This window comes from Pleurodeles waltl, chromosome 9, assembly GCF_031143425.1.
Source record: "Pleurodeles waltl isolate 20211129_DDA chromosome 9, aPleWal1.hap1.20221129, whole genome shotgun sequence".
NCBI lineage: Eukaryota > Metazoa > Chordata > Amphibia > Caudata > Salamandridae > Pleurodeles > Pleurodeles waltl.
In genome coordinates this window covers 498,042,193-498,066,963 of record NC_090448.1, presented here as the reverse complement: position 1 = coordinate 498,066,963, position 24,771 = coordinate 498,042,193, and the positions used below count along the sequence as shown (strand labels likewise).

The following is a 24,771-nucleotide window of genomic DNA, read 5'->3' as shown; positions in this document are numbered from 1 at the left end:
GTTCTGAGTCTTGCCGGGGGAGACATCAGAGCTTCCGGCTTTGTCCCTGACGGTCCACTTGTAAGGCCCACTCACAGGCCCCTCCTATGGAGTTGATAGATCCGGGGCCCTCTCTGAATTCAATACATGCCCTCCTGGAGAAAATCCTTGCTGCTATTGCAGACATTAAAGCCGTGCTGCAGCAGGACATTGGCTTGGTCTCTGTAAGTTTGGGCCTACTACAATCTGTGAGAAAATGCCTCTTTTGTCATGGTTATCCCCCACTTTTTGCCTGGTATTTGATATGGCCTCAAAGTTGTTAGTGCCCAGGGCCCCTGCCAATCAGGTTCCCTGGGCCAGATCCCTTTCCCTAAAACTGTTGTGATCCATTGGTACCACCTTTAGCTGCCACTATAACTCCCTAGTAAATGGTACTTGGGTATTCAGACCATGGGGTACTAGGGGTAGGCCCCTGAGGTCAGCAGCACAGATTGTGCCTCCCTCAAGGGCCATGCACCCAGATGTACCCAGCACTGCCATTACAGGTTAAGTGTCCTGGTGCAATCCTAAAATGCAAGCTCAACATTGCACACAGCCTGTGTTCCCTGTCCACTATACACTGCGTGCAGGCTCTCTAGCCATAAAGCTGGGTGCACTATACTGCACGTGAGGGCATAGATCTATGAACAATATGCCCCTACTGTGTCCTTGCCAAACCTGGAACATAGTAAGTGAACAGAGCAGCCATTTTAAATGCATGTGCTGGACACTGGTCAGCATGAGTTTCACAGCTACACGATGGCTACTCCTTACCCTGGGTTGTTTGGTATCAAACAACTCCGAATGATAAATCCAATCTGGTACCAGCATTGGATTTATTGCAAAATGTATCCAGCGGCCACCTTAGAGGTGACCTCTGCAAAGCTAACTAACACTGGCTTGGTTGCTGGCCGGTCACAACCAGCCTTCCGTCGCCAGACAAGATTCTGTAACCCTGGGGTGAGATCCTGCTTTCTTGGTCCCAGAACTAAGCCTTTCCTGAGTGGAGGTTTAAACCTCCCTCGTCAGGAATGTGCACTGCCCTGTTAGCGAGCTTCAAAGGGCTTACCGCCTTTAAAACTCAACCCCAGGCCTGTTGCTAGCAGCAGATGGCCACTCCTGTTGCAAACCCCCACTTTTGGCTGGAGCAATGGCGGGAAAACACACAAAGGAGAGTAGGAGTGGTAAGCCCCAGTTTGCACCACCTCTGAGGTGTTGCATACAAGGTGACCCCTCCATTTAATTTTCCTCCATCTTACATGGAAGGAAAACAGCTTATCAGTTGTAGGGAAGTGACCTCTGCCCGCAGGAAGTGGTCACTTAGTGGGTGTAGCCACCCTAAGATAGATGACCCATTGGTCACTACTAGGTATGCCCCTAAAACACTCACTAGATACAGTATTTAGTGGGTACTCCTAGACCAGAGAATCGGATTCCAGGGACACAAGGAGACCAGTAACAAAGAAGGCCCAGGGCTCGAGATTTGAAGTCAAGAAAAAGGCGCCAAACCCTGCCTGCTGCGCCGAGGACTCGTCAGTCGCTGCTGAGGGGTTGCTCGGACAACGGACAGACTCTACAAACCCCCAGAGGACCACCACTCTCCTAAAAATCGCCAAATATTTCCCTTCAGAGTGAAGGAATCACTCTTTTGCATCAAAGATCCAAAAGCCAGTGAAGTCCAGTTCACTGACTGGCTGCTGACCAAGGAACCGGATGCCACAGCCGGACTAAATTTTATCCGATGGACCCAGAGGACAACCCCTGCAAGTGTGCCAAGATTGGTGGGACTGAGACCTCTGGGGGCTGATCCGTATAATAGCCACGGACACTTGACCCCCAGCATCGGACACCCATAACGACAGTCCACTCCAGGCTGAAAAAAGAAAAGGAGGAAGTCCCAGTCAAGGGACTTCAATAAACACTAGGACCTCCCACCAGAGTGCCCCTGCTGAACTGCAAGCGGCCCTCAAAGTGACCTATTTCCTGCTTCCAAGGGCACCTCTGCGTCCAGCTCCTGGCTCACTGATGCGCTCTGCACCCAGCCTCTCTGTGCCCTGCACCAAAGATCCAGCTGTGTTATAAAGGTTCCCCACCCCTTACAACCTCGACACTCCAAGGGGACCCACAAAACTCACCTAGAAGCCCACCTGTGCAGTGCTTTTCCAAGTGGTTCCTCACAGTGGCCTTGCACCAGCTCCTGAGACTTTTCAGCTGCTGCTCCCTCCAGAACCGGGAGTTGCTCGAACATCTCCAGCTAGTCCACAGGGCCCACCGATGACCTCGACCTTCAGCTGAGAGGAGACATTGGTAAAAGCATTGCCTGATTTTTATTTGCATTTTTAAAGTATTTCTCCAGTGATTCCTATTGTGCATAATTACGCACAGAACTGAGACATTTTCCAAACTTTGAAAATTCATAACTTAAAAAGTACTTAACCTAGTTTGATGATCTTGGCCTTAAACATTTTATAAAAATGTGAAGTATTTTTTAAATTGGTCTCGAGGTATTCTTTTGAGTGTGTCTCTTGCTTTATTGATACTGTAAGTGCACCGAATGTTTTGCACTTCTCCAAGATTAGCCTAACTGCTCGACCAAGCTACCATAAACATTAGAGCATTAGGTGGTCTAGTTTTTGCCTCTGAAAACCAATGTGTGGTTGCCCGGACCTTCTGCACAGTGTACAATGTTTTGCACACTAAATAGAGGGTCAGCCTTCTACACTGACTACCACAAGTTAGTGGACAGGGTCAAGGAAGCTGAGACCTCAGTTGCTGACCTTGCTGTGGAACACAAAAAACTGACTCTCCAGATGAAAGAGCTGTCTTATAGGGTCTATGTCCTGGAACACAGGGCTTAAGCTGCGGAGGGGTGCCGTAGGCATAATACCATCCAAGTGGTGGACCTGCCAAAAGGAGTAGAAGGTAAGGATATGGTGGCATTTCTCGAACATTGGCTCCAGACTGAGGTTGCCCCGAAGGGCCTGACCACCTTCTTTGCACTGGAACATGCTCACCAGGTGCCAGCACAACCCCGGCGTCTGATCACCATACCCACTCTGTGGTGCGCACTTGTTGCACTACAGAGATAGGGACACAATCTTACAGTAGGCATGCTCTGGGAGACCCTTTACAGCAGAAAACGTCAGGGTCTCGGTGTTCCCGGATTTCACTGCATCAGTACGGGCCAGAAGAGCCTCCTTTCTGGAGGTCAAGAAAGCTCTCCGCAACGAGGTTCTGCAATACTTCCTTATCTATCTTGCCAGGCTTCGCATAATACTTAACCTTTGGGATGATCCTGAGGAGGCTTGGGAGCGACTGGAGGCCTACCTGGCTGGACCTGTGCCCCCGAAAAAGGGGTGCCTCCCAGGAACCCTGGCAACGGGCCAGAAGATGACGCCAGGGGTCCCGCTGCAGCAGGCCGGTGGGGATGCCAACTCCGTCTCAGACGGAGAGGGACGGGGCAGTGGCCCTACAGACTGTGGCTGAATTTGTGACAACACAACCAACCACTTCTGAAGCTGGCACACTTTCAAACTCTAAATCGACCCTATCTGACTCTGCATCTTTCCGGGCAGACAGCAAAGTCATGCCTCTGGCAACGCCGGGCTCCATAGACAAAATAATCTGACTTACAAACCTGCTCGCTTTGAGGCCTAGGGCACACAAGTGGGGGCCTGATTTACCTTATAGTATCTTATACTGATGACACATCTCCTGCCAACTCCCTGAGATCTGGAATCGGATTCTCTCCTCAAATGCAGTTGTGACACATTCAGCTCCCTTGCATTCAAATGCAAATTGGAGTTTCACTCCACTCATGAACTCACTGGATGTGTGGGCACGACAGATAGACAGGGCTGGCGCAGGTCTGGCAGTGCGCACTGACTTTTACACACTGGCATCACCCCCCTCTACAGACAGTCCCTTACAGAGAGGCTGAAGGAGATGCTTTGACATGATGTTTATGCACTTATAATTTGGACAGCATGTCGTTGCTGGACCGCCCTGGGTAGAGGGATTTTACTGTTAGGAAACAGTTTTGAATTTGTTTTTCATTGCAGGGATCGCAGAGAACCTCCTATATAACAGACCTGTCATGAGGAGGACTAGGATGGTTTAAAGGGAGAAACCACATACTAAACCCTTATGTCAGTCTTGCATCCTATACTAAAATGTATGTCCTTGAACATTCTGGAATTGACTCGGCCACTAAACAACACAATGTACACAGGTACCTAGGAAGAAGTGGAGTGCAGATAGCCATGCTTCAGGAGACACATCTCCTGCATCATGAGGCGGACCCCCTGCACTGTAGGTTGCAAGGCCAGTTGTTTGCTACCTCCGATTCTGCTTTTGCACGGGGTACTGATATGGATTAGGGCAGGGACACCGTTCAAACCCATGCACACCTTCATAGAGAAGGCTGCTACGTGATTATTGATGGGAGGCTTCTGTGCCAGGACATTACCCTGGGATGTGTTTAACCCCAAACCGAGACCATGTAGCCTTTCTCTGGGCCCTCTCGACCACACTGGCAACATTGATTTCAAACTACCTCCTCCTGCGAAGGGACTTTAACTGCGTTACTGATGTACTACTTGACTGTTCTAACCCCGCCTCCCTCTCCCCCACCCCTTTGTGCTGGGCGCACAGGCACATTGTATTGTAGAGGGCTTTCGAGAAGGGATGGGACACTGGAATCTGACCGATGTCTGGAGGACCAAACATGGGGGCACTCAAGCTTACTCATTTATTTCCCCTTCTATAACTTCACACTAGGATAGATTTTTTTGTGTGCTCTCATAGACTTATTCAGTACATTTCAGATACAGAATATCTGGGAAGCACCCTGTCTGACCACTGCTGGGTTTCCAGCCTGCCGGGGAATGCCCCCGAATCACAGTGTGGCGACTGAACCCACAATCCTTGAAAGGCACATGCTTCGGGGAGTCCCTTGTTGAAATGATCGCTGACTATTTTAGTAACAACCAAGGCTCGGCATCAACAGGCCCGATTTGAGTGGGAAGCTTTTACAGTGGTGATCTGCGGCTACTGCTTAAGGCATTGGATTAGGATCCAGCTGGAACTCCATGACAAGCTTAGGACCTTACGTGGTAAACTGGACGATTTGAACAATGCTCAGGGCACTGTACCCCCTGACCTCGAGAGACTATGTGCGACCCAGGAACATTACAAGGCCATCCTGGAGGGCTGCGTTGCCACAGTTACAAAACCTATATCATCAGAGTACATGAGGGAGGTGGTCGCCCGGGCAGGCTTCTAGTGGTACTTTTCAGACCAGAGTCATAGGGAGCCCTTCTCACTCATTTCCGAACAGATACAGGTGACTCTCTCTACTCCCCAGAAGATATCAATTCCATCTTTAGGGAATACTATGAATCATTGTATAGTGACCCGGGCCGGGTTCCACCAGAGACTCCATTGGCCTTTCTGGAGAGACTCCTGCTACAAGTACTCCTTCTAAAAGCGCAGGAAGAACTGGGGAGACCCGTGATGTTACAAGAGATCCTCTTCGCCAGTAAAGAAATGGCATCGGGCAAGACGTTGGGCCCCAGATGGACTGCCTGCTGAGTTTTACTCTACTTTTGCTGGGACTCTGGCTTCCAGGCTATGTTCGTGGAGTCCTTTCTGCTAGGGGAGTTGCCCGCCTCCATCCGTGATGCGTTTGTGATCCAACTCCCTAAGACCTGCAACCAGAGGGCCTTGCTAAACATGGATTTTAAAATACTCAGCAACATCCTTGCTTTGAGACTCCTCCATATATTGGACCTAATTTGTGCGGACCAAAATGGGCTAATCGCTGCCCAAAATACCTCCCTCAGATTCAGGAGACTTTATCACATACTTCCTCACCCAGAGACATGCTTTTCTCCCCTTGCTGTTTTGATGTCGATCGACCTTGACAAGGCCTTTGACACAGTTCACTGGGTTTTCTTGTTTGCAGTGATGAGAAAGATGGGGACTGGTGGAATGCTGGATCAGTTGGAGCTGGCTCCTTTATAAAGCCCCGACTGCCTGGGTCAGGACAGGAAAAGGTGTTTCTCCAGAATACACCGAGGTACCAGGCAGGGGTGCCCCCTGTTGCCGAACTTTTACACTTGGAAGGTGCAGACAGAGGTCTGATAATAGAGGGCAGTTAGCACATTGTCTCTTTATATGCCGAGGATCTCTTACTGTATTGGTCTGACAGGAGTAGGGGTTCATCAGTGGCATTGGCTCTCCTAAAATAACTTTCCTGGATACCTGTCAGTCACAGTACCTTACCCCCCTTGTTTATGGGCAGGTACCAGTCTTCCTTCTGATACATGGATATCAAAATTTTCCACTCACTGGAAGTGCTACATGAGGGGAACCTCAGAAGTCTTCCAGTCCCTTAAATCCTGTGTCCTGTTCTGGCCGAGATGACCCTGATGCCTTTGTTGACATTGCAGAGGTGATGAAAGGGTATATTTGTCCAGGAAGTTTCTAACTCTGAATGGCATAAAATCCTGCCCTCCCCCAAAAAAGTCTTGAGGATCACAAGATTAAAGTACATGCAATTTAATTACGTACACATGACTTACATGATCCCACACAGACTTCATGTAGTGTAAAGCAGAGAACTGTGCAGGTGCCACAGATGCAATCATTTAGACGCTGACTTTATACACATGACATGAGACTGCCCTGGACTTCGTCCCTTCTGGAATGCAGCTATGGATAGGGCTGCTCCCATTCGACCTTCCCTGGATGTATGCCTGTTGGGGCTGTTAGACTGACTGCCCAAATGCAAAGTGGGCACCCGATTCCTTGACCTCGCCCTGGTGGTAGCTAAGCAGCAAATTAGCATGGCATGAAAGTCCAGGGTGGGACCAGCGGTGGGGAACTGGAAAGGAGATGTAACTCAATGGGCCTGGCCAATTAGAGGGCACTGCTGCTGGAGGAGGCTAGGGGAGTCCAGAGGTGCCCAATGGCAGGGCACTGGGCTGAGGACCTGGATATCTGGGAACACCCGGAGGGGACTTGCACTGAAAGCTCTGATGACCAGGAGAGCAACCCAGATGAGGGGACACACATTCCCTCAGGGGATACAGCGGGGCTGCCTGCTCAGCCCCACCCCAGTGGTTCCCAGCCTCCGGAGAGGTGGGATCTGGACCGCATGGTCTGCCTTCCCCCACCACACCAAGACGTGAACCTACTAACATGACTACCCATCTCATCAGCCTGGAGGTGACGACCTGATCCATCATCTTTTTTCCCCTTTTGATTGGTCATAGTTCACTACTTTATTAAGAACAGGGGGGTCCCTGCACGTGATTTCTGATGGTTTTTTCTTTCTTATATTCCACATACTTTCTCCCTTTTTCTTCTCCCCCATGGTTTGGTTTTTTTTTCTTCTATACACCCCCCCCTCCCCCATAATACATAGGGTATCATGAACTGACAGACTCCCTAAACAGTTGGCACATGGCTTACTAATATATCTGCACCCTTTGTATAGTATTGCCTTATGATGCATGGCTGACTATTATCTTGTGACAGAAAGCAAATTATGTCTGATGTAACATAAGTAATCTACAAGTTTTACCCCATGTACATGCTACCTACATGCGGAGTTATGTTATCTGCAACTGTCTTATGATTACAGTACACTCCAGGGTGATGGCTTAACCAAATACAAATTTTATTTAAAAAAATCAATGGGGGGTGCCGACTTAAAAACGTTTCTATGGACGTCCTGGTCAAAGCCAGGCCCAGTAGCCAGCCACAGATACCAACAACCGTCTGCTCTGCACAGAGGCAGTTACCCACCCAAGTAGGGTTGGGGTGTATAGGATGGCCATAGGTCAGGTCCTGAGGCCAAGTTCACTTCACAAGGCCAAAGGGAGGGTTCAGCACATGGCCTGGCCCTGTGGTGTACCTTGCACTTGATTAAAGACTTGCTGCAATGATGGTTGTCCACCAGTGGAGCGATGGGATTAAGGTGTGGCTGTAGGTTAGGCCTGCAGTTGTGCAGTGCTGAAGGCCATGCATAGCAGGGTTTACTGCTTGCACACAGTTTCCTGTATGACTCTGCCAGTCCCTTCAGCAAACGTCCACTGCACACAGAAAAGACAGTGCGCAAAGTGGGTTGATTACTTACCTGACGGGGCTGGTCCTGGTCCTAAGCCTCACTGAGTATCGTCAAAAGCAGAGTATTGTTACCTTTTGGATTCTATCATCAGCTATTCCATCTGTGATGCCATCCATGATGCAATTTAACATATCGTGAGTGATGTTACAGACAGTGAGTTGGGAGGTCTGAGTTTTAGTTAGTTTACCTACTCTTGTGAAATTCAGTGGCTTTTTTTGTAATTAGAACTTCACTTTAACTGTTTTTTTTTTCCAGTAAATTTCAGATGTTTTTTAAAAATATGTTAAGTCTAACAGAGCTAACCATAAATTTTCTTTAACACATGTTTTTTCAGCGAATATATATATATATATATATATATATATATATATATATATATATATATATATATATATATATAAAATTAAAACTTATCCAAGATGTAATGACTCTTGTAAAGAAATTGCACTCCCAATGTTGTGATTTTGTGGCGTGGAGGCAAAGCTGTTATATTAGCTTCTCTTTTGACTCTTGTAATATGCTTTAGCCTTTTCAGATAATGACTTACACCTCGCCATTCCAGGTTGGCAGGATTTTTCTTTTAGGTAGGCAAAATGTTTCCGTAAATCATATGTTTGAGCCTTTTAGCTCAGTTTTGCATTTAACCAATTTGATGGCGACCAACTTTTTGAGGGTGACCTTGATGTGTTGAGTAGTTAGCAGTGTCTCTGGGTAAGAAGTATCTTGTGATTTGTATTCTGACTGTGTTGCACAAGGCTTTAAAATATTTTGTATAATTATTATTGGGATGTCTGTGCCCATTCGTTGTGGGGTCTGTGGTTTTAATATTGAGTGCAAATGCCACGTCTAGGGGATTTCTTTCAGAGTGTTCGGACCCAAAATAACAATTTGTTATAAACTTGAGAGTGCGTAGATTTTCGGTGATGTCAGTAGCTGGTTTGCCCTCTGGTTTGTCAAAACAGTTTATATCTGTTGAAAAATGATCTGAGCTGTGGTCTGCAGATGTGATGCTAGGGCAAAAATGTATGCCAAGAAGATTGGGTCATACTTTGGCAGATGGTATATTACAGCTCTGATGAAGGGCCTATCAAATAATACATATGACAAGTCAGGATAGATTAGTAATACTCTTGCCTCCTCTTCTAGTTGTTCTGTTTTTGTGTAGAAGTTAAAAGGCTGGAGGTATGAGATTGTCCAAGTTATTAAATTATATATAAGCCATTTCTCGTGAGAGCAAACGATTGGCATCCCTTTTTAGCCATATGTCATTGTTTCATGGATGTGTCATTTGGGGATGGAGAGTAATTGGGATTAACTGTGTGCATTCAAGGCTTCTGGCAACATTGTAATCTAAGTTGACTTGGATGCAGTTGAGCATGGTGTTGCTGTTTTAGCAATTCAGCAGTTTTTGTTTATCTTTGAGTGTGGACTGGTATACTGGTGTGATGTAGAGTAAAACGTGAAGTGGCTGTTAAAGGGTGAGGATGGTATGTAATTCTGTAGTATTTGGGTTGACAAAGGTGCAAAGTGTGATATGTGATCATGGTTCTCTATGCAGGCGTGTGGGATGTATTAAACTATCTACTTGCCAAGAGATGGGTTACCCCAGAAATATACTTGTCCTGTCACACCGATTCTCCATTACTAGTCCTTTTTTGGGATGCATTAAAAACATTTTACTAAATGTCACAGAGGAACAAGATCTAAAGCTGCACAGTAGTTTATATAAAAACACGTATTTCAAAGCTTTTTTTTTCAAATTGAAATGTCTTTTGCACATTTAATAATATGGCCTGGGCGTCAAGTGATAGGAATTCCACACCACTGCTTTGTGAGGAAATCCTGGGAAATCATAGGTTTTAGTCATTGACTTAGAGCACCACTGTGTTGTTAATATAAACGTTAAGCGTGAACTTTGTGTGGTGGTTCGATTTTCCTAGCTACAGTTTTTTGCCTTCAGGGTTTAAACATCTCCAGGAATCTTTATTTCCACTGGTGATAGCTTGTAAAAAAATGAGGTCTGTATTGGTTGGGCTTCTTTCTATGTTTTTTGGCAAATCTGCAACGAAGGCCCTGGGTATTTTTTCTAGGTAGCAATATTTTGTGGTGTTATGAGGAAGTTGATTTTTAAAATGTAAAGTATAAACCTGTTGCGTCTTTGGGTAGTGGTTAGAGATTCCTGTAGATCCTGTGGAATTCTGGTATTGGATAGTTCCTACCAGGAAAGAAAATTACTGCTGACCCACTTCATGGTAAAATGTGTTCCTGAACGATGAAAAGACTTGAAAATACTACTTATCATTTGACTAAATTGTATCCTGGTTCCAGGGAGATTGTCTGTAGGGATTATGTGACCTGCCTTGGTTCTCCAGTTATATTATTAAGACGTTTGCATATTTTGCACCATCCTGCTATGTAAAATTTGAGAAAGTAGATTCCAAGTGCTACAAATAGGTGGCTTATTTAGAAAAAAGTGATAATGTTTTTAAATATTTCGATAGAATGAGATGCAAATTAAAATGGCATTTTCCTTACATCTTTGAACACGTTCTGCTATTAACAAATGTATATATTTTCATTTTTTTTGCAGGATTCTCATGTAAGACCAAGATGGCTAGACCTAACCACAGCAGCTATGTCCTTCAGCAGCTGAACAACCAAAGGGAATGGGGTTTTCTGTGTGACTGCTGCATTGCTATTGACGACATATATTTCCAAGCACACAAGGCCGTTCTTGCTGCATGTAGCTCCTATTTTAGAATGTTTTTCATGAACCACCAAAACACGTCCGCTCCTCTTAAGCTTAGCAACATGCAGATCAATGCAGAATGTTTTGATCTCATCTTGCAATTTATGTACTTGGGAAAAATTATGACTGCTCCAAAAAATATTGAGGAATTTAAAGTGGCAATTAATTACTTACAACTTTATAATTTACCTGAATGTTTGGAAGATATTAAGGATGGCGAGATCCCAAGTACAAAGAGCTCTACGTCTGCTTCTGACATCCAAGGAAGTAAAATGGTATTTGGTGTAAAAATGTATGAAGAGCCACTGCTTCGAAATAACGAAGAAACATGTGTGCGGTATCCTGAAGCAAGTAAATCAGTAAATTCATTACAAGAGAAGAACACTAAGAAAGAGGTTTTACAGGCGGGAAGAAATCATGAACCCCTTCTTGAAGTGTGCAAAAAAAATACTGTGCCCAAATTATCTAACACCAAAGAACGTGTGGCACGTCGCTTTGGAAGAAGCTATACCTGTGATAGCTGTGGATTTGTATTTAGCTGTGAAAAACTATTAGGAGAGCATGCTTTAACATGCACCAACAGACATACGTACCAGGCGGCAAAGTCCTACAGCAGTGAAGAAAATGATTCTAGCGAAAAAGACTCTTCAGTTTCTAAGCTGTCTCCCAAACAAACAGAAAGATTTAAAGTGGAAGCCAGTCAGTCTCTTGATAGCTTTTCTTCTGATGTGCCAGCTATGGGAAATTCCAATAATGCTACAGGCTTGATCGAAAAATCAGATGGGGTGGGTAACACATTGATTGAAGGAAACTCAATAATCATTAAAATTGAAACAGAAGAAAGTCCTGCTGTTGAAATGGAAGACATTAATATTGTCAAAATTTCAGATAAAGATTTCAATGACTCATCTGAAAGTGACGAATTAGACGATGAAACAGATGAGCCCCTTTGCAGTTATTATGTGGAAGAAAATGTTGATGGCAATCAAATTACAGAACATATTTTGAAAGCTCAACCTTCTATGCCTCCCCATCCCAGGGGAAGAAATTGTATAAAAACTGAAAGATTCAGTAACAGTACAAAAAGCACAGGGCTGGATCTTAAGGAAAACAGAACGTGTGAGCTGTGTGGTCTAACAATAACAGAGGAAGACTTATCAGCTCATTACTTATCTAAACATATTCAAAACATATGTGCTTGCGGCAAATGTGGCCAAATACTGGTTAAAGGCAGGCAGCTCCAAGAACACGCAGAGAGATGTGGAGAACCCCAAGAATCTATTGTAAATGGATTAGAAAATCCAGAAGATAAAGCTAATTTTGATGAGACCACAGGAGAAACAACCAATATGTTTGTCGAGATGTTGGACGACTTGCATGATGAAAATTTCCAACAAAATAGTCTTTCAGAAAAGCAGACCTATAACCATTCTGCCTGCCCTTATGGTTGTCCTAATTGTGGACAGCGCTTTGAAACGGAGAGCCTTGTGCTTGAACATATGTCTCACTGCCTTGAACATGATCTGTTTAAGAATACTATCATGGAGGAGAATGATAATGATCATCGAAGGAAGCATTTCTGTAACCTTTGTGGTAAAGGATTTTACCAGCGGTGTCACTTGAGGGAACACTTCACGGTTCACACAAAGGAAAAACAATTTGTTTGCCAGACTTGTGGGAAGCAGTTTCTTCGAGAGCGGCAGCTACGACTCCATAATGATATGCATAAAGGAATGGCACGGTATGTGTGCTCTGTGTGTGATCAAGGAAACTTCCGGAAGCATGACCATGTGCGTCACATGATCTGTCATCTCTCTGTTGGTGAGACAATGTGCCAAGTCTGTTTTCAGATATTCCAAACTAACGACCTTCTGGAGAAACATATGGACGTCCATTTGTACACCTGTGGAGTTTGTGGAGCCAAATTTAATTTGAGGAAAGATATGCGGTCTCATTACAATTTAAAGCATTTTAAACGAACATAAATATGCAGTTTTAAAGTGACAAAAAGCAAACACCAAAGTTAGAGGAAATAGCACACCTTTTTTGATTTAATTTAATTAAAACCTCTTCTGGGAGATTTTCATTGAGGTGAATGACATTGTTTTAATTTTAACTGAAGAAAGTTTTCTTTCCTTTCCTGAGGGTAATTTCAGCCTTTTTGTATTCTTTCAAGGAACACAAGGCTGTGTCAAAAACCAAAACATATGACCCCATTTGCACCTTGAAGCATTGCTGAGGCTATATATTTAAGTGCTATTTTGTAAAATTTGTGGGAATTACATTTATGTCTGTGAAATGTTTTCACATGCCTTAGAATCTGCACATAAGCCGACACATTTTAATTTGTATTTATATTATATTGCTAAGTAGATATAGAACATGACTATCAATTATCTTAGCATCAAAAGTATATTGCACTTCTACCAAAATATATTATATTGCCCTTAGAGAGATTGTTTAGGAATGTTCCTTTGTTGTGCCTTTTTTTTACAAGGGTAAAGATAAATTTAACATTATGCAAATATTTTGCTTTTAAAGCTAATTTGAAATCAGAAGAAAGCAATCTCTTATTCTTTACACGTCTATCAATGCCCGTTGTGACTGTGAGTTGGTAGTTATCAACTTATAAGATGTAACCAATGTTTCACTGTTGATAAGACTGGCTTGGTTGTGGGGAATCACAACACATTCAAAGATTGCATATAAATATTCAAAAGAACTACAATTAGTTGTGGGTAGTTGTTAATCAACATGGACGTTTTGACTTGACTTGGGAGATCCACTTTCCGAGTTTAAGAGTATTTATTATCGAACTGGGTAAACAAGGAAGTCAATGTACTTGCTACACATTTACAATCTTTCAACACAAGGTTGAAAGGAACAGCCATAAATACCATAATACTCCAATTATAATTTGTGCTGTACTCCTTATGCTGACATTTCTGTATAAATAAGTATGCCCAAATAAGACATTACTGAAATAGCACCAGATGTAAATTCCTCATAGAGGGAATAGTGAGCAGTGGTTCAAAAAGAATTGGCAAGCTAACAAAATATAACTCAGTCTCAGCCGCAAGAAGATTGTTGTGAAATGTGGAAAAATAGGTGGAAGATGTCTGTTACCTTTTATTTTCCTTTTATCTCTTTACATGCAGTGATGGTGTATCTCCATGTGAACAGTGGAGAGGTGCTAGCAATGTGTAGTCAAGTGATACTATCATCTTCCAAACTATGGCCCTCATTTCGAGTAAGTAGGGTGGAAAAGGCCACCCGCCAAACTCCTGCGGTCAGGTCACCGCCAGTAGGGTGCCCTTTCTGGCAGCCCTATTACAAGTTTCCTGCTGTGTCAGCAGCGGGAACAGAGTTTCCATGGAGGCCCCGGCACTGCCCAAACCAAGTGCATGGGCAGGGCCTCCCCCGTCTCTGCCGACTTTTACATGGCGGTGCAGCTGGCACGTAAAAGCTGGCAGAGAGGGGACCTGTAATCCCCAGGGCAGTGCTGCTTGCCACGCCGCCCTGGCGGTTTAAGACCGCCGGCTAGCGGAAAAGTGGTGGTGCTGGTGGTCCGACAGTGAAAATTCAAAGGGCAAAATCAAGACAGACAGGTTGCCAGTCTAATGTACCAACACATAAGTTAGTCAGTCACTTACGACTGTGTGTATTGAGTTGCCATGGGTTGATCAAGAACTTGAGAGTAGGAAACAGATTACTGAGATAGTATCTGAACACCTATAGACTCTGTTTTATTGTGGAGAGTCCAATCCTGGGCAGAATAGAATTTGATAAAAGTATAGACATCGAGGGCAGGAAGTTTAAATGCATGAAATTAAAGGGGAAATAAAAGCATATATCAGGTAAAAAGAGATTTTTCACATTGGTCACTTTTAGTCAATAGCCAAATGAGACAATGGGGTATTTTTCTTGTGCTGCATGCTTCTAAAGTTGATTGTGCCCAGTGCCTTCAGAACCTGCATGGTTTCCCTCCATTGGAAAAATATTCTCTCTCACCTTAACATACTCAATCGCATTGTTGAAGAAAGCAGGAGCATGCATGCTTCCTTCATCCTGACTCCCCTCGCTGCTTTCAGTTAAAGTGTGTAAATGTATTCAAAAATATTCCTTTCTTTTTACTGCAACAAACCTGCAGCGTTAACACGAGCCATTTCTTAAAAGCGTACAATACAACTATGTAATTGTGCCGAATCTTGTATATCACATAAGTGGTTAATGCGAGTAACAAATGTGGACCAGGTCCTGAGCGCTAAAATGAGGTGGTGCTTATCTTTTCTTTTTTCTTTTTGGCAAACATAACCATACTGTAGCTATTAGGATTTATGTTTTTTACTTATGTACTGCAGTGTGTTTTAGTTTTGCAATGAGCTTGGCCGGTCACACTGTGGATGTCTAACTCTAGGGCTTAACTCGGGCTGCTCCACTGCCACTTCTGCTTACAGCATGCACTGTTTCTAAGGGAAACTGTATTCTCCTGTCTGTGATTTCCAGATGTTTCATTTTAATGGCCATGATGCTACACTGCATATACATAATTTTGCTATAAACTGATAGGTTTGCAAAAATGGCAACTTTCTTTTGATTTTGCATAACGACGGTCCCTATTGATCAAGTGTATTTGCCACATGGCTACTAAGTAAAGTCAGTTTTGGTGAACTAATTGTCTTCCCCACAGTTGTTCCTGGCTACTGTAGAATAGTTGTGATTCTCAAATTAAGCAAATGCCTGTATAATCTTTTTAAGCTGTAAGGAAGTGAAGAGCCAACGGGGCATATGGTGGCAATGTTAATTATCACAATTTTGGAGGCTGTTGTTTAAAGTCAAAGGAGAATGTAATATTATATCTAGACTTGTTGGTCATTTTGAAGTAATATCAATGCATGGTCTACCTTCATTGCCAATAAGTATGAAATAAAACAGCACTGCCGTAAATAACTAATTCTTTCAGAACTACACATTGGATAAACGAATTTTCACAACATTGTGAAAAATATGGTATTACTCTAATATGCAGAGTACTTTTCTGATTCATGTAGCTTATCAAAAAGTAGCAATCATTTTTCTGTGTGCAAAATTAGTAAATCTTTTACAAGGAACCTTTCCTTTATATGCAATATGTGAAGTGTTAAGGGACACACACATCAATGTGTGTAAGTAACATTTTGCAGTCATTTAACACCATTAGAAAGGCGTATTGTCCAAAAACCTAGAGATATTTTGTCTTCACATCCTGTTTATTCTATCATAGGTTCAGAGTCCAACATTTTCAGGTTTAGGTTTTGCCGCCTGTGAAGGGTTTTGAAGTTTTCAGTACTTTATAGTGCTTCTTTACTTTTCATTGTCAGATCTTTGGACCCCTATATTCTTCTTTGCCATGTGCTTTAAAAGGAAGTATGATGAGTAATATTTCAAATTTGGTTTTTAGTCACTTAGCAAATGTAGCCTTACGCCGATCATTATGCTTCTTCTCAAAACAATAACTAAAAAGCAACAAGAAAACAAGATACATAGGTGTTTGATGTAATGCACACATTTTTATTGCCAAAACGTGAATGGTGAGAAACTGGAACCTAAGAACATATGAACTCACAGACAATTGTTGTAGTCTAACCTTGACCAACAGGAACAATGGGGAAAAAAAATCTGTGTTTCCTGAATGGTACTTTGGACATAACCCAGCTATTTTCCTTATTCTGCTTGTCAGATATACAGGATTTTACATTAACAGTGTGAATTTAATAACCAGTCTAGGTGTGTTCGGATAGCATCAGGATCTGCCTGCGAGTAGTTTCATTGCAATTTGCACTGTGTGTATTACATGCTTTAGATCATTTCAGTTGTCATGTAGGATCCCCAGCAGACAGCAATGCACTGTTGCCTCAGAATTTTCTTCAGCAACTCCTTCATAAACAACCTCTCATTGGAACGCTGGGAGGGTGCTGCTGAGCACTTCCACCATATGCATAATTGCTCCTTCCATCATATTCTGTACAGCAGATGTATTCACCCATCTCCAAGGAAGAGGACCAGACTACAAAATTATTTTCAATAAAATATTATATTGTGCAGTCCAAATGTTTGGAGAACCTTGACCATCTTCTGAGAACGTTTCAATGAGACCTCACTTTAAATGAGTTAATCAGTTTATGAAAATCTTGTATACCTTTGTGGAAGTGAACATATAACTGAATTCTGGCAGAGACATCGGAATTGGCCTCTGCATGTATTCCCCGGGGGGGGGGGGGAGACATGAAGGATTGATAGACCATCTAATGTTCTTGTGGGAGGGTTCCAGGGTCCACTCAATAGTAATCGATTAGTTCTGACCAAGATACGTTCCCCCCGGTTATCTGATTTAGACTGACTAAATGATGTTCCTCCCTCAGTGTTCCCCATTACAGTTGCTACGACTCATAGAGGCAAACGACCAAGGGCTCTGAATTCCACCGTACCCCTGAAAGCTAGGCCCACATTTGTGCTCTCTGAACTTAACATTATGTCTTGGAATGTGGCTGGAATAAAGAAAAAGATGGGGGATCCTGGATGGGTCAACCTTATCTCTAAGCAAGATTTATGCCTTTTTCAGGCAACCTGGGCGGAAGAGATAATATATGTTGAGGGGTTCACAACTTACTTTGTCGCAGCTCAACCTGCCTCTGGAGGCTTTGGTAGACCTATGGGTGGGCTTATGATTTTAGTGAATAAGAAACTGCAATGCGACCATTCTGCATTATCCCTTAACTCGTTAGATTTATTGGGTGTTAGACTTACATTTCAGCCTGGTTTTACAGTGACAATGGTCAATGTGTACGCGAGGTCCGTCCCCCCCCAGCATGGAATCGAGGGTACTTGCTCAGCTAGCTGAGCATATGGAACTTTTGCATCCATCTAAGCATCTGGTGATAGGGGGCGATATAAACTGTTCCTTCGTATCCAAGAACCTTGTAGGTCATTTGACAACCGAAGGAGATGAAACTTGGGGTATCCCCCCCAAGTGAAGGACGATATTCTTAGCATCGGTTCTTGTGTTGCTACGCAGATGGCCTCCCTTTGCCCACATTTTGGACTCAGGGAGTGCAATGGTCGGACTAGATCTGATTTAAATCGTGCCCCCACTTTCAAGCGGGGGTGTTCTTCCAGCACTATTGACTATTTCTTTGTCGACATCAGGCTCTGGTCAAACACTTTGGATATGAAGGTGGAACCCCGCCATGATAGCGATCACCACCCCCTATGTCTTACTTTATCCAATAAAGCTTTTGGGAGAACTCAACATCTAGAGACCACTGACGTTCCGATCCCTTGTCCGAACTTCAGGCAAACCCGTGTTAGTTGGCCAAAAGTTACATCTAATCCATTCTTGATCAAACAAATTTATTCTTCCTTTCTACATCTGTTCTCTGGTCTTGAAAAGCAAGAGGTCGATAGTATTCCAATCTTGAAAATCCATGTTGAATTGACAACAATTCTACAGAACTTTTTTTTATAAAGAAACCACTGTTAGGCATACTTTTGATACCATCCGATCTAGAGAATGGTTTAATAAAGATTGCGAACTTGCCAGGCTCAATCTTAAATTGTCCCTCCACAAGTACTCACAGGAGGAGATCAGGGCCGCTAGATTTAGTTACACCAAGGCCCTGGATCTAGCGAAGAAAAATTGGGAATTTGAGATCTGGCAGAAGCTGCTGGAGGCAGTCGAAAAATCGAGACGAGGGCTCCTTTTGGAGGTTGTTGACCAACAGGCATAGAGAGGGTAATGTTACTCCAAATCTTCATATCCAGCCTGTAAGATGGGTGGCTCATTTCTCTGAGATTTATGCTTCATCCATGCAACAGGACCATGAGGACCATAGGGGCGTTGAACGCAGACCTCTCATTGAAGGTCCTACGGAGGACATTGTTTTTACAATTGCTGAAACCACAGCAGCTATTAGTTCTCTGAAACCCGCTAAGGCTCCTGGTCCTGATAAGATACCGGGGGACCTGTTTAAGTCAGAACCCGTTATTTGGGCGTGGTATATTAATACATTATCGAATGCCATCGCAGCAGGTGGCCTCATTCCGGATTCGTGGCTTGGGGCCTAAATTATCCCTATCTACAAAAAAGGAGATGTGGGACTGCCCGTAAATTACCACCCAATTAGTCTCATTGATAATCTTCAAAAGATTTTCTCTAAGCAAGTCCTAGACAGGCTTATGGACTGGGTCCAAGCCAACCAGGTCCTATCTCCCCTCCAGGCTGGTTTCCGTTCAAGAATTAGCACTATGGACCAAGTTTCTAGATTCTTCCTGCTACTCTGGAAATACGTTACTTTGGCCAAACAAAACTTGTATGTTGCTTTTGTTGAACTAAAGTCCGCTTTCGATCTCGTTCCAAGACAGAAATTGTGGGAAGTCCTAAAACAAAAAGGGCATCCAGAGGAATTTGGTGCACCTAATTCAAAGATTGCACAAGAACACCTATGCTCGAGTAAGATGAGGTAGTCAGGGGGAACTTACCGATCGCATTAATATCAGGCGGGGGGTACGCCAGGGCTGTGTCCTGGCACCCACTCTTTTTTCCTTGTTCATTAATGAGGTGGTGCAAGTTGTAACTGATTGTCAAAATGATGCCCCTTCACTGAACAATTCAAAAGTTCCAATCCTTTTATTTGCTGATGACTCCCTCTTGATCTCTAAAACACCTATGGGCCTTCAGGTCCTTTTGGATAGTTTCAATGTGTTCTGTGCAGACCATGGATTGGAACTTAATTCTAGTAAAACAAAACTTAGGATCTTTGGTCTTGGTTGCACAAAACGATGTAACATCTTATACAACGAGGTTCCTCTGAGCAAGGTATGCTCTATTGATTATCTAGAGGTGAGAATCAGCAATGATATGAACTGGCAGGCCCAGGTAGAAAAAAGCCTAGCTCTCTTAGCACACAGGTCAGGGGCAATTTTGCATTTCCAAAAGTCTAATACTGCGAAAGTTGTTTCTCCAGCTATTAAAATGTATCTAGCCAAGGCTCAGAGTGCCGCGGTTTATGGCGCTGAGGTCTGGGGTTGATCCAAAATTAGCAAGTTATCTGTGGGGGAAAATAACTTTGTAAGATCGCTCTTGGCATGTCCTCGTAGTACGCCCTTGGTTCCAGTGTTTTTGGACTTAGGGTTCCCCCACATTTCTGATGTAATAGCTCTAAGGCCTTTAACTTTTTGGGTTCGCATCTGGACCACCCCTGAATTAGTCATATATAAGGAGTTCTTGCAAGATTTATTGGACAGACCAAATGTACTTTCTATCCCTTGGTTCAAGTACATTTCGGAATGGTTCCACACCTTGGGACTCAGTGATTTTTGGAGCCAGCCTAATAATTTAAGGAGGGTTCACAAGGATCACTTAAAATGAGTTTATTGGTCCCATGTTAGGGAAAAATATCTGTTATGCACTTCACATGGTAGGCTGACGTCTCAATTTCTCGATTACAAGTGGTTTCCCCACTTTGAACCCTTCTTAGATTTGATTACCGATCAACTAAGTAAAAGTTTGTATGTTTGGTCCAGGTATGGATGCCTCCCCTTGAAGTCCTTTTCCAGTTCATGGTGCTCCACCCCACTAACCGATCAATGCTCAAGTTGTAATGGCTCTGTGGAAACTGTAGTGCATTTTATGTTTATTTGTCCTGCCTATGGCATTGTCCGGCGGAAATGGCTCTGTCCCGCTTGCAGGAATATGGGGATGAGAGCGTGCAAAGATGCCCTAAGTTTGATGTTGAGAGATTGCTCCTCCTTCATAACTTGTGCGGTCCGCATGTTCCTTGCGTCCGCATGGCATATACGTACACATTTTTTTAAAAAAACACAGTGATCTGTTATTAATTGAACCCTGATTTTAATTTATTTAATTCAATTACTGTTTATACGATAGCTTTTACTCAATGAATTTTTTATAAAATTATTGATGAAGAAGTTAAAGGCAGCCAACAAAAAGAAATTCTGACGTTTCCCCCCCATATATAGGATGGGAGACATATATGTGAAGATTTATATCAACCTTTTCTTTCTTGTATACTCGCAGATCTCTCATTTTATCCTTATTTTACCCTCATTAATTACTTTTTAATCTTGTTATTATATATCTATTATGTACAGATCATGGTTTTATTGTTGTAAGTTATTGCTTTGATGGTTTAATTAGACCGAATAAAGCTTGTGTGACTTGAACTGAAATATTTATAAACTTAATTCAAGGATCTTGCTCTTCTAGCTAGGCATAGTCTCTGCTGCCCTTCCTTCTGTAACCCTTGTCTAGTGTTATAAAAGGATGCTAGGGTGAAAAGCAAATAACAAGTTGCATGCTTAATTAAAGAGCCTGTAAAAAGACACTTAACTTTCTTTCACCTTTTTCGAATCCACTTACAGCGAAATCTCAGGCCAGGTTATTTTATCTTGGTTCCCTCGCCCCGTAACAGCCCAACGAATGACTTGCATTGGCATCTTCATTGCATTTCTTCACAGAATGCAGAACCCGCCACCTAAGCATTCACAGCAGGCTTCATTAGATTGAATAGGAAATCTTTGAAATGTGTTCTATACCACGAAATATGCATATATAGTGATAAACAATTGTGCTTTTTTCCAGAAATCCTGGGCTGTCATTTTAATAACTGCAATTCTAACCATTTATTAATATGGGATCCAGTCTCTAAACCTTTGTCTGCCTAAATGAAATATTTGGAAGCCCTTTGTGAAACTATCTGTGCCACCCAATGCTAAACATTTTATCTGTTCCTTTACTCCGCCTTAGTGATGGTCACAGATATAGGAAATAGTGACTGGTTAAGGTCTGTCCTGTAGGGCCATCCATTAAAAAAAATACTTTGAGTTGTTATTCATGTATCTGTTTTTTTTATATTTGTTATTCCCATCATTCCTCAAACTATATATTTATACAGAGCATGCCTAGAGATTCATGTTTCTCATGGTACCTTGCGTTACCACAGGAGGTGCACTCTAATACTTCATTACATTATTAAAAGCAATACTGAAAAGCCATGTCTCCAGTCGAGGGGAGGGAGGGGGGTGCAGAATTGCAAAAGGTTACACCTGGAAGTGATAACATCAGCATTAGCTATTTCATAGATTCACATGCTTTTATTATTCATTGTCAAGATAGGAACCCTTGGTAATCAATGTTATTATAGCAATGCACTTACCCTCTTCAACAGGAGTGAAACAGATAGACTACATTAAGGGGGTCATTACGACCCTGGCGGTCTGAGACCGCCAGGGCTAAAGTGGCGTCCGTACCGCCAACAGGCTGGCGGTACGGAGACCCGTATTTCGACCACAGCGGTAGCGCGGCGGTCGCACCGCCGGGGCCGGCGGTTTCCCGCCGTTTTAGCCCCGCCGGTGATAATCCGCCAGGGCAGCGCTGCAAGCAGCGCTGCCCTGGGGATTATGACTTCCAAACCGCCAGCCAGTTTCTGGTGGTTTGCACCGCCAGGAAGAGGCTGGCGGTAAGGGGAGTCCTGGGGCCCCCTAACTGGGCCCCGTGCAGCTTTTCACTGTCTGCATAGCAGACAGTGAAAAGCGGGACGGGTGCAAATGCACCCGTCGCACGGCCGCAACAGCGCCGGCTCCTATGTTGTGGCCGCATCCCCGCTGGTCCGGCAGGCGTAAACTAGGTTTGCGCCCACCGGCCCAGCGGGGATGTTGTAATGGGCACCGCAGGAGTGCGGCCGCATGGCGTTTCCGCCGCCCGCCAATGTTGTAATGACCCCCTAAGTCTTTTCACATTATTTCAGACATTAACTCTAACCAGGGAGGTAGAGAGAGACAGATATGCTCTCTCCCAAAGGCTAGTGAACTTTTGTTGAATAGATTGCAGTCATCCCCATGTGTTTATTTATCCTTCTTTGCACCCTTGCCTCCTTTTGAAAAAGGCAAGTTATGTGTTTTTCCTTTTCTCTGCTTTCTATTGGTCATGTGCCAGCAGATTTTCTTGGCTCCCTAAAACATGATTTTTATGATCGGTTGTGTCACCTCGTTCCACACAATTGGCATCAATTGTTAAATCGGACATTGCCTCCTCTGCTGCAGCAAGTGATCCCTGTTCATCCGAAGCCTTTGCCCGCATTTTCACCGCTACCACTGGCTGTTCTTTTATTTGCTTCCATATAGCCTCCAGCTCTGATGTTGTTGTAATCCCTCCTTAGCCTACTGTTTCAGGGCCCTACCACAAATGTTTGCCTGTGATCACTAGCATTTCCAATTTGAAGCTCTGCTCTTCGTCCTCAAGATGACTTCTTAAGATTTTGCCAATTGGGTGGATCTGGAAACTGTCCATGTACACGCCTGGATTTAAAAGTTTTCCATACTTGGGCAGTTTTCTCATTAAAGCTCCCACAAGGCTGGAGATGCACCATTGTTGTGCAGACAACGCTCAAATGTCTGACTCGATTCAAACTCTTTTTGAATACAGAGAAGTCCATAATGTCTCCCTCCATTAACTCCATTATTCCTAGGGGCATAACTGTGTGGGAACACTCAAACATTATCTCCATATCATGAATGTAGTGAACGAGGTGTAGGTCTAACCCAGAGCATTTATTCAAAATCATGGGTTGCAGCCCAAAAGTACAAAGTCTTTCTTGGAATGATTTAATTGTACATCTTTGATTTCCTCTTCCTCACTGTTGCTCACAAATATGACCCTCCCAGGAACAGGTGTATCTCCTATGGCAACACATTTTCAGTCACTCGTACGTCCCTATTGTGTCAGTCCGGCTAACATGGAAGCAGTTGTATGGTGACTACTAGGCCAGCATATATTTGCAGATCAAGGCTAACATGTTTAGCATGTGTACCTTCACTTAACAACAGAAATCTTCTTGATGGGAGAAAATTCTCTTTTTCAAAAAGCTTACAACAAACTGTCTTTGGGTCCCGCAGGAATACTTATTACATATAAACGTGTTAGAATTGAGGGCATCAGATTTGTGCTAGAAGAATTTCTGCCATGCACCCAGTTCCTCGAATTCCTAATAAGAATAGACCTTATCACCATTGTGCATTACATTGTCAAGCAGTGAAGAGAAGCATGGGAAGCTAAATCTGTTTCCTTTTGTCAGTAGAGCATGTGCCAGGTCTTCATGGTGTATGGATGGGTGCCCTCAGCCTGAGGGTAACTTTTGTCATGACACAGAAATAGATTTAAGGCAACTTAATCTAGTGCTACTGAAGTGGGTAAATCCACTTCCGTATCTCTTTGCAACACCCGTGAACACAAATGCCAACCACGTTCAGCAGTAATAGGCCACGGTTATTAGAAGTCGTCAAGTATGCAGCCTGGGCTATATTTCGTAGCTGCTCTATATGTATTTAGGTTGCTGCTGGAGGAGGACTGTAGTTTTCAGTGGGTAAGCAGTGTATTGACTTACTAAGTTGTCATTGTGTATTTCCCATACCAGAACCACACACTTGTGTTTCTTTTCCTGGTGCTGTCTCTAATAGGTCTATTAAACACCTTTCTGGTTTTCCATTCCTTAATTCTGTTGTAATAACTGTTTTATTTTTTATTTTTTATTAATCTAGCAGTTGAGCACGATTTATTTAAAATATCGCATGGTTTAGATCACGTGGATCAAGAGCCTTTGTTAAAATAGCACTTTGTTATCTGTACTCCCTGGTGAAGACAGTATTGCAGGTGCTAACAATGCCATGCGAGAGAGGTTTTATTTCTGCAATGAGACTGTTTTGGAGGAAAGGGTGATGGACTCCAGAGTTATATTCTGGAACTCACGCGGGTCATGAATGCGGGTTGCCGGCAGAAAGGCGAATAGGGAGATACTCCTGTGTTACAGTAGACGAT

At 43.4% G+C, this 24,771-nt stretch overlaps 1 protein-coding gene across 1 annotated transcript in view; it reads left to right on the top strand.

Annotated features, from left to right (window-relative positions):
• ZBTB1 (zinc finger and BTB domain containing 1) overlaps nt 1-21,789 on the top strand; it is a 38,404-nt gene extending 16,615 nt beyond the window's left edge. Inside the window, exon 2 of the mRNA XM_069207341.1 lies at nt 10,743-21,789. Coding sequence (XP_069063442.1) covers nt 10,763-12,886 — 2,124 coding nt within the window. The 5' untranslated portion in view covers nt 10,743-10,762 and the 3' untranslated portion in view covers nt 12,887-21,789. The remainder of the gene's footprint in view (nt 1-10,742) is intronic.
• Nucleotides 21,790-24,771: the final 2,982 nt, after the last annotated feature.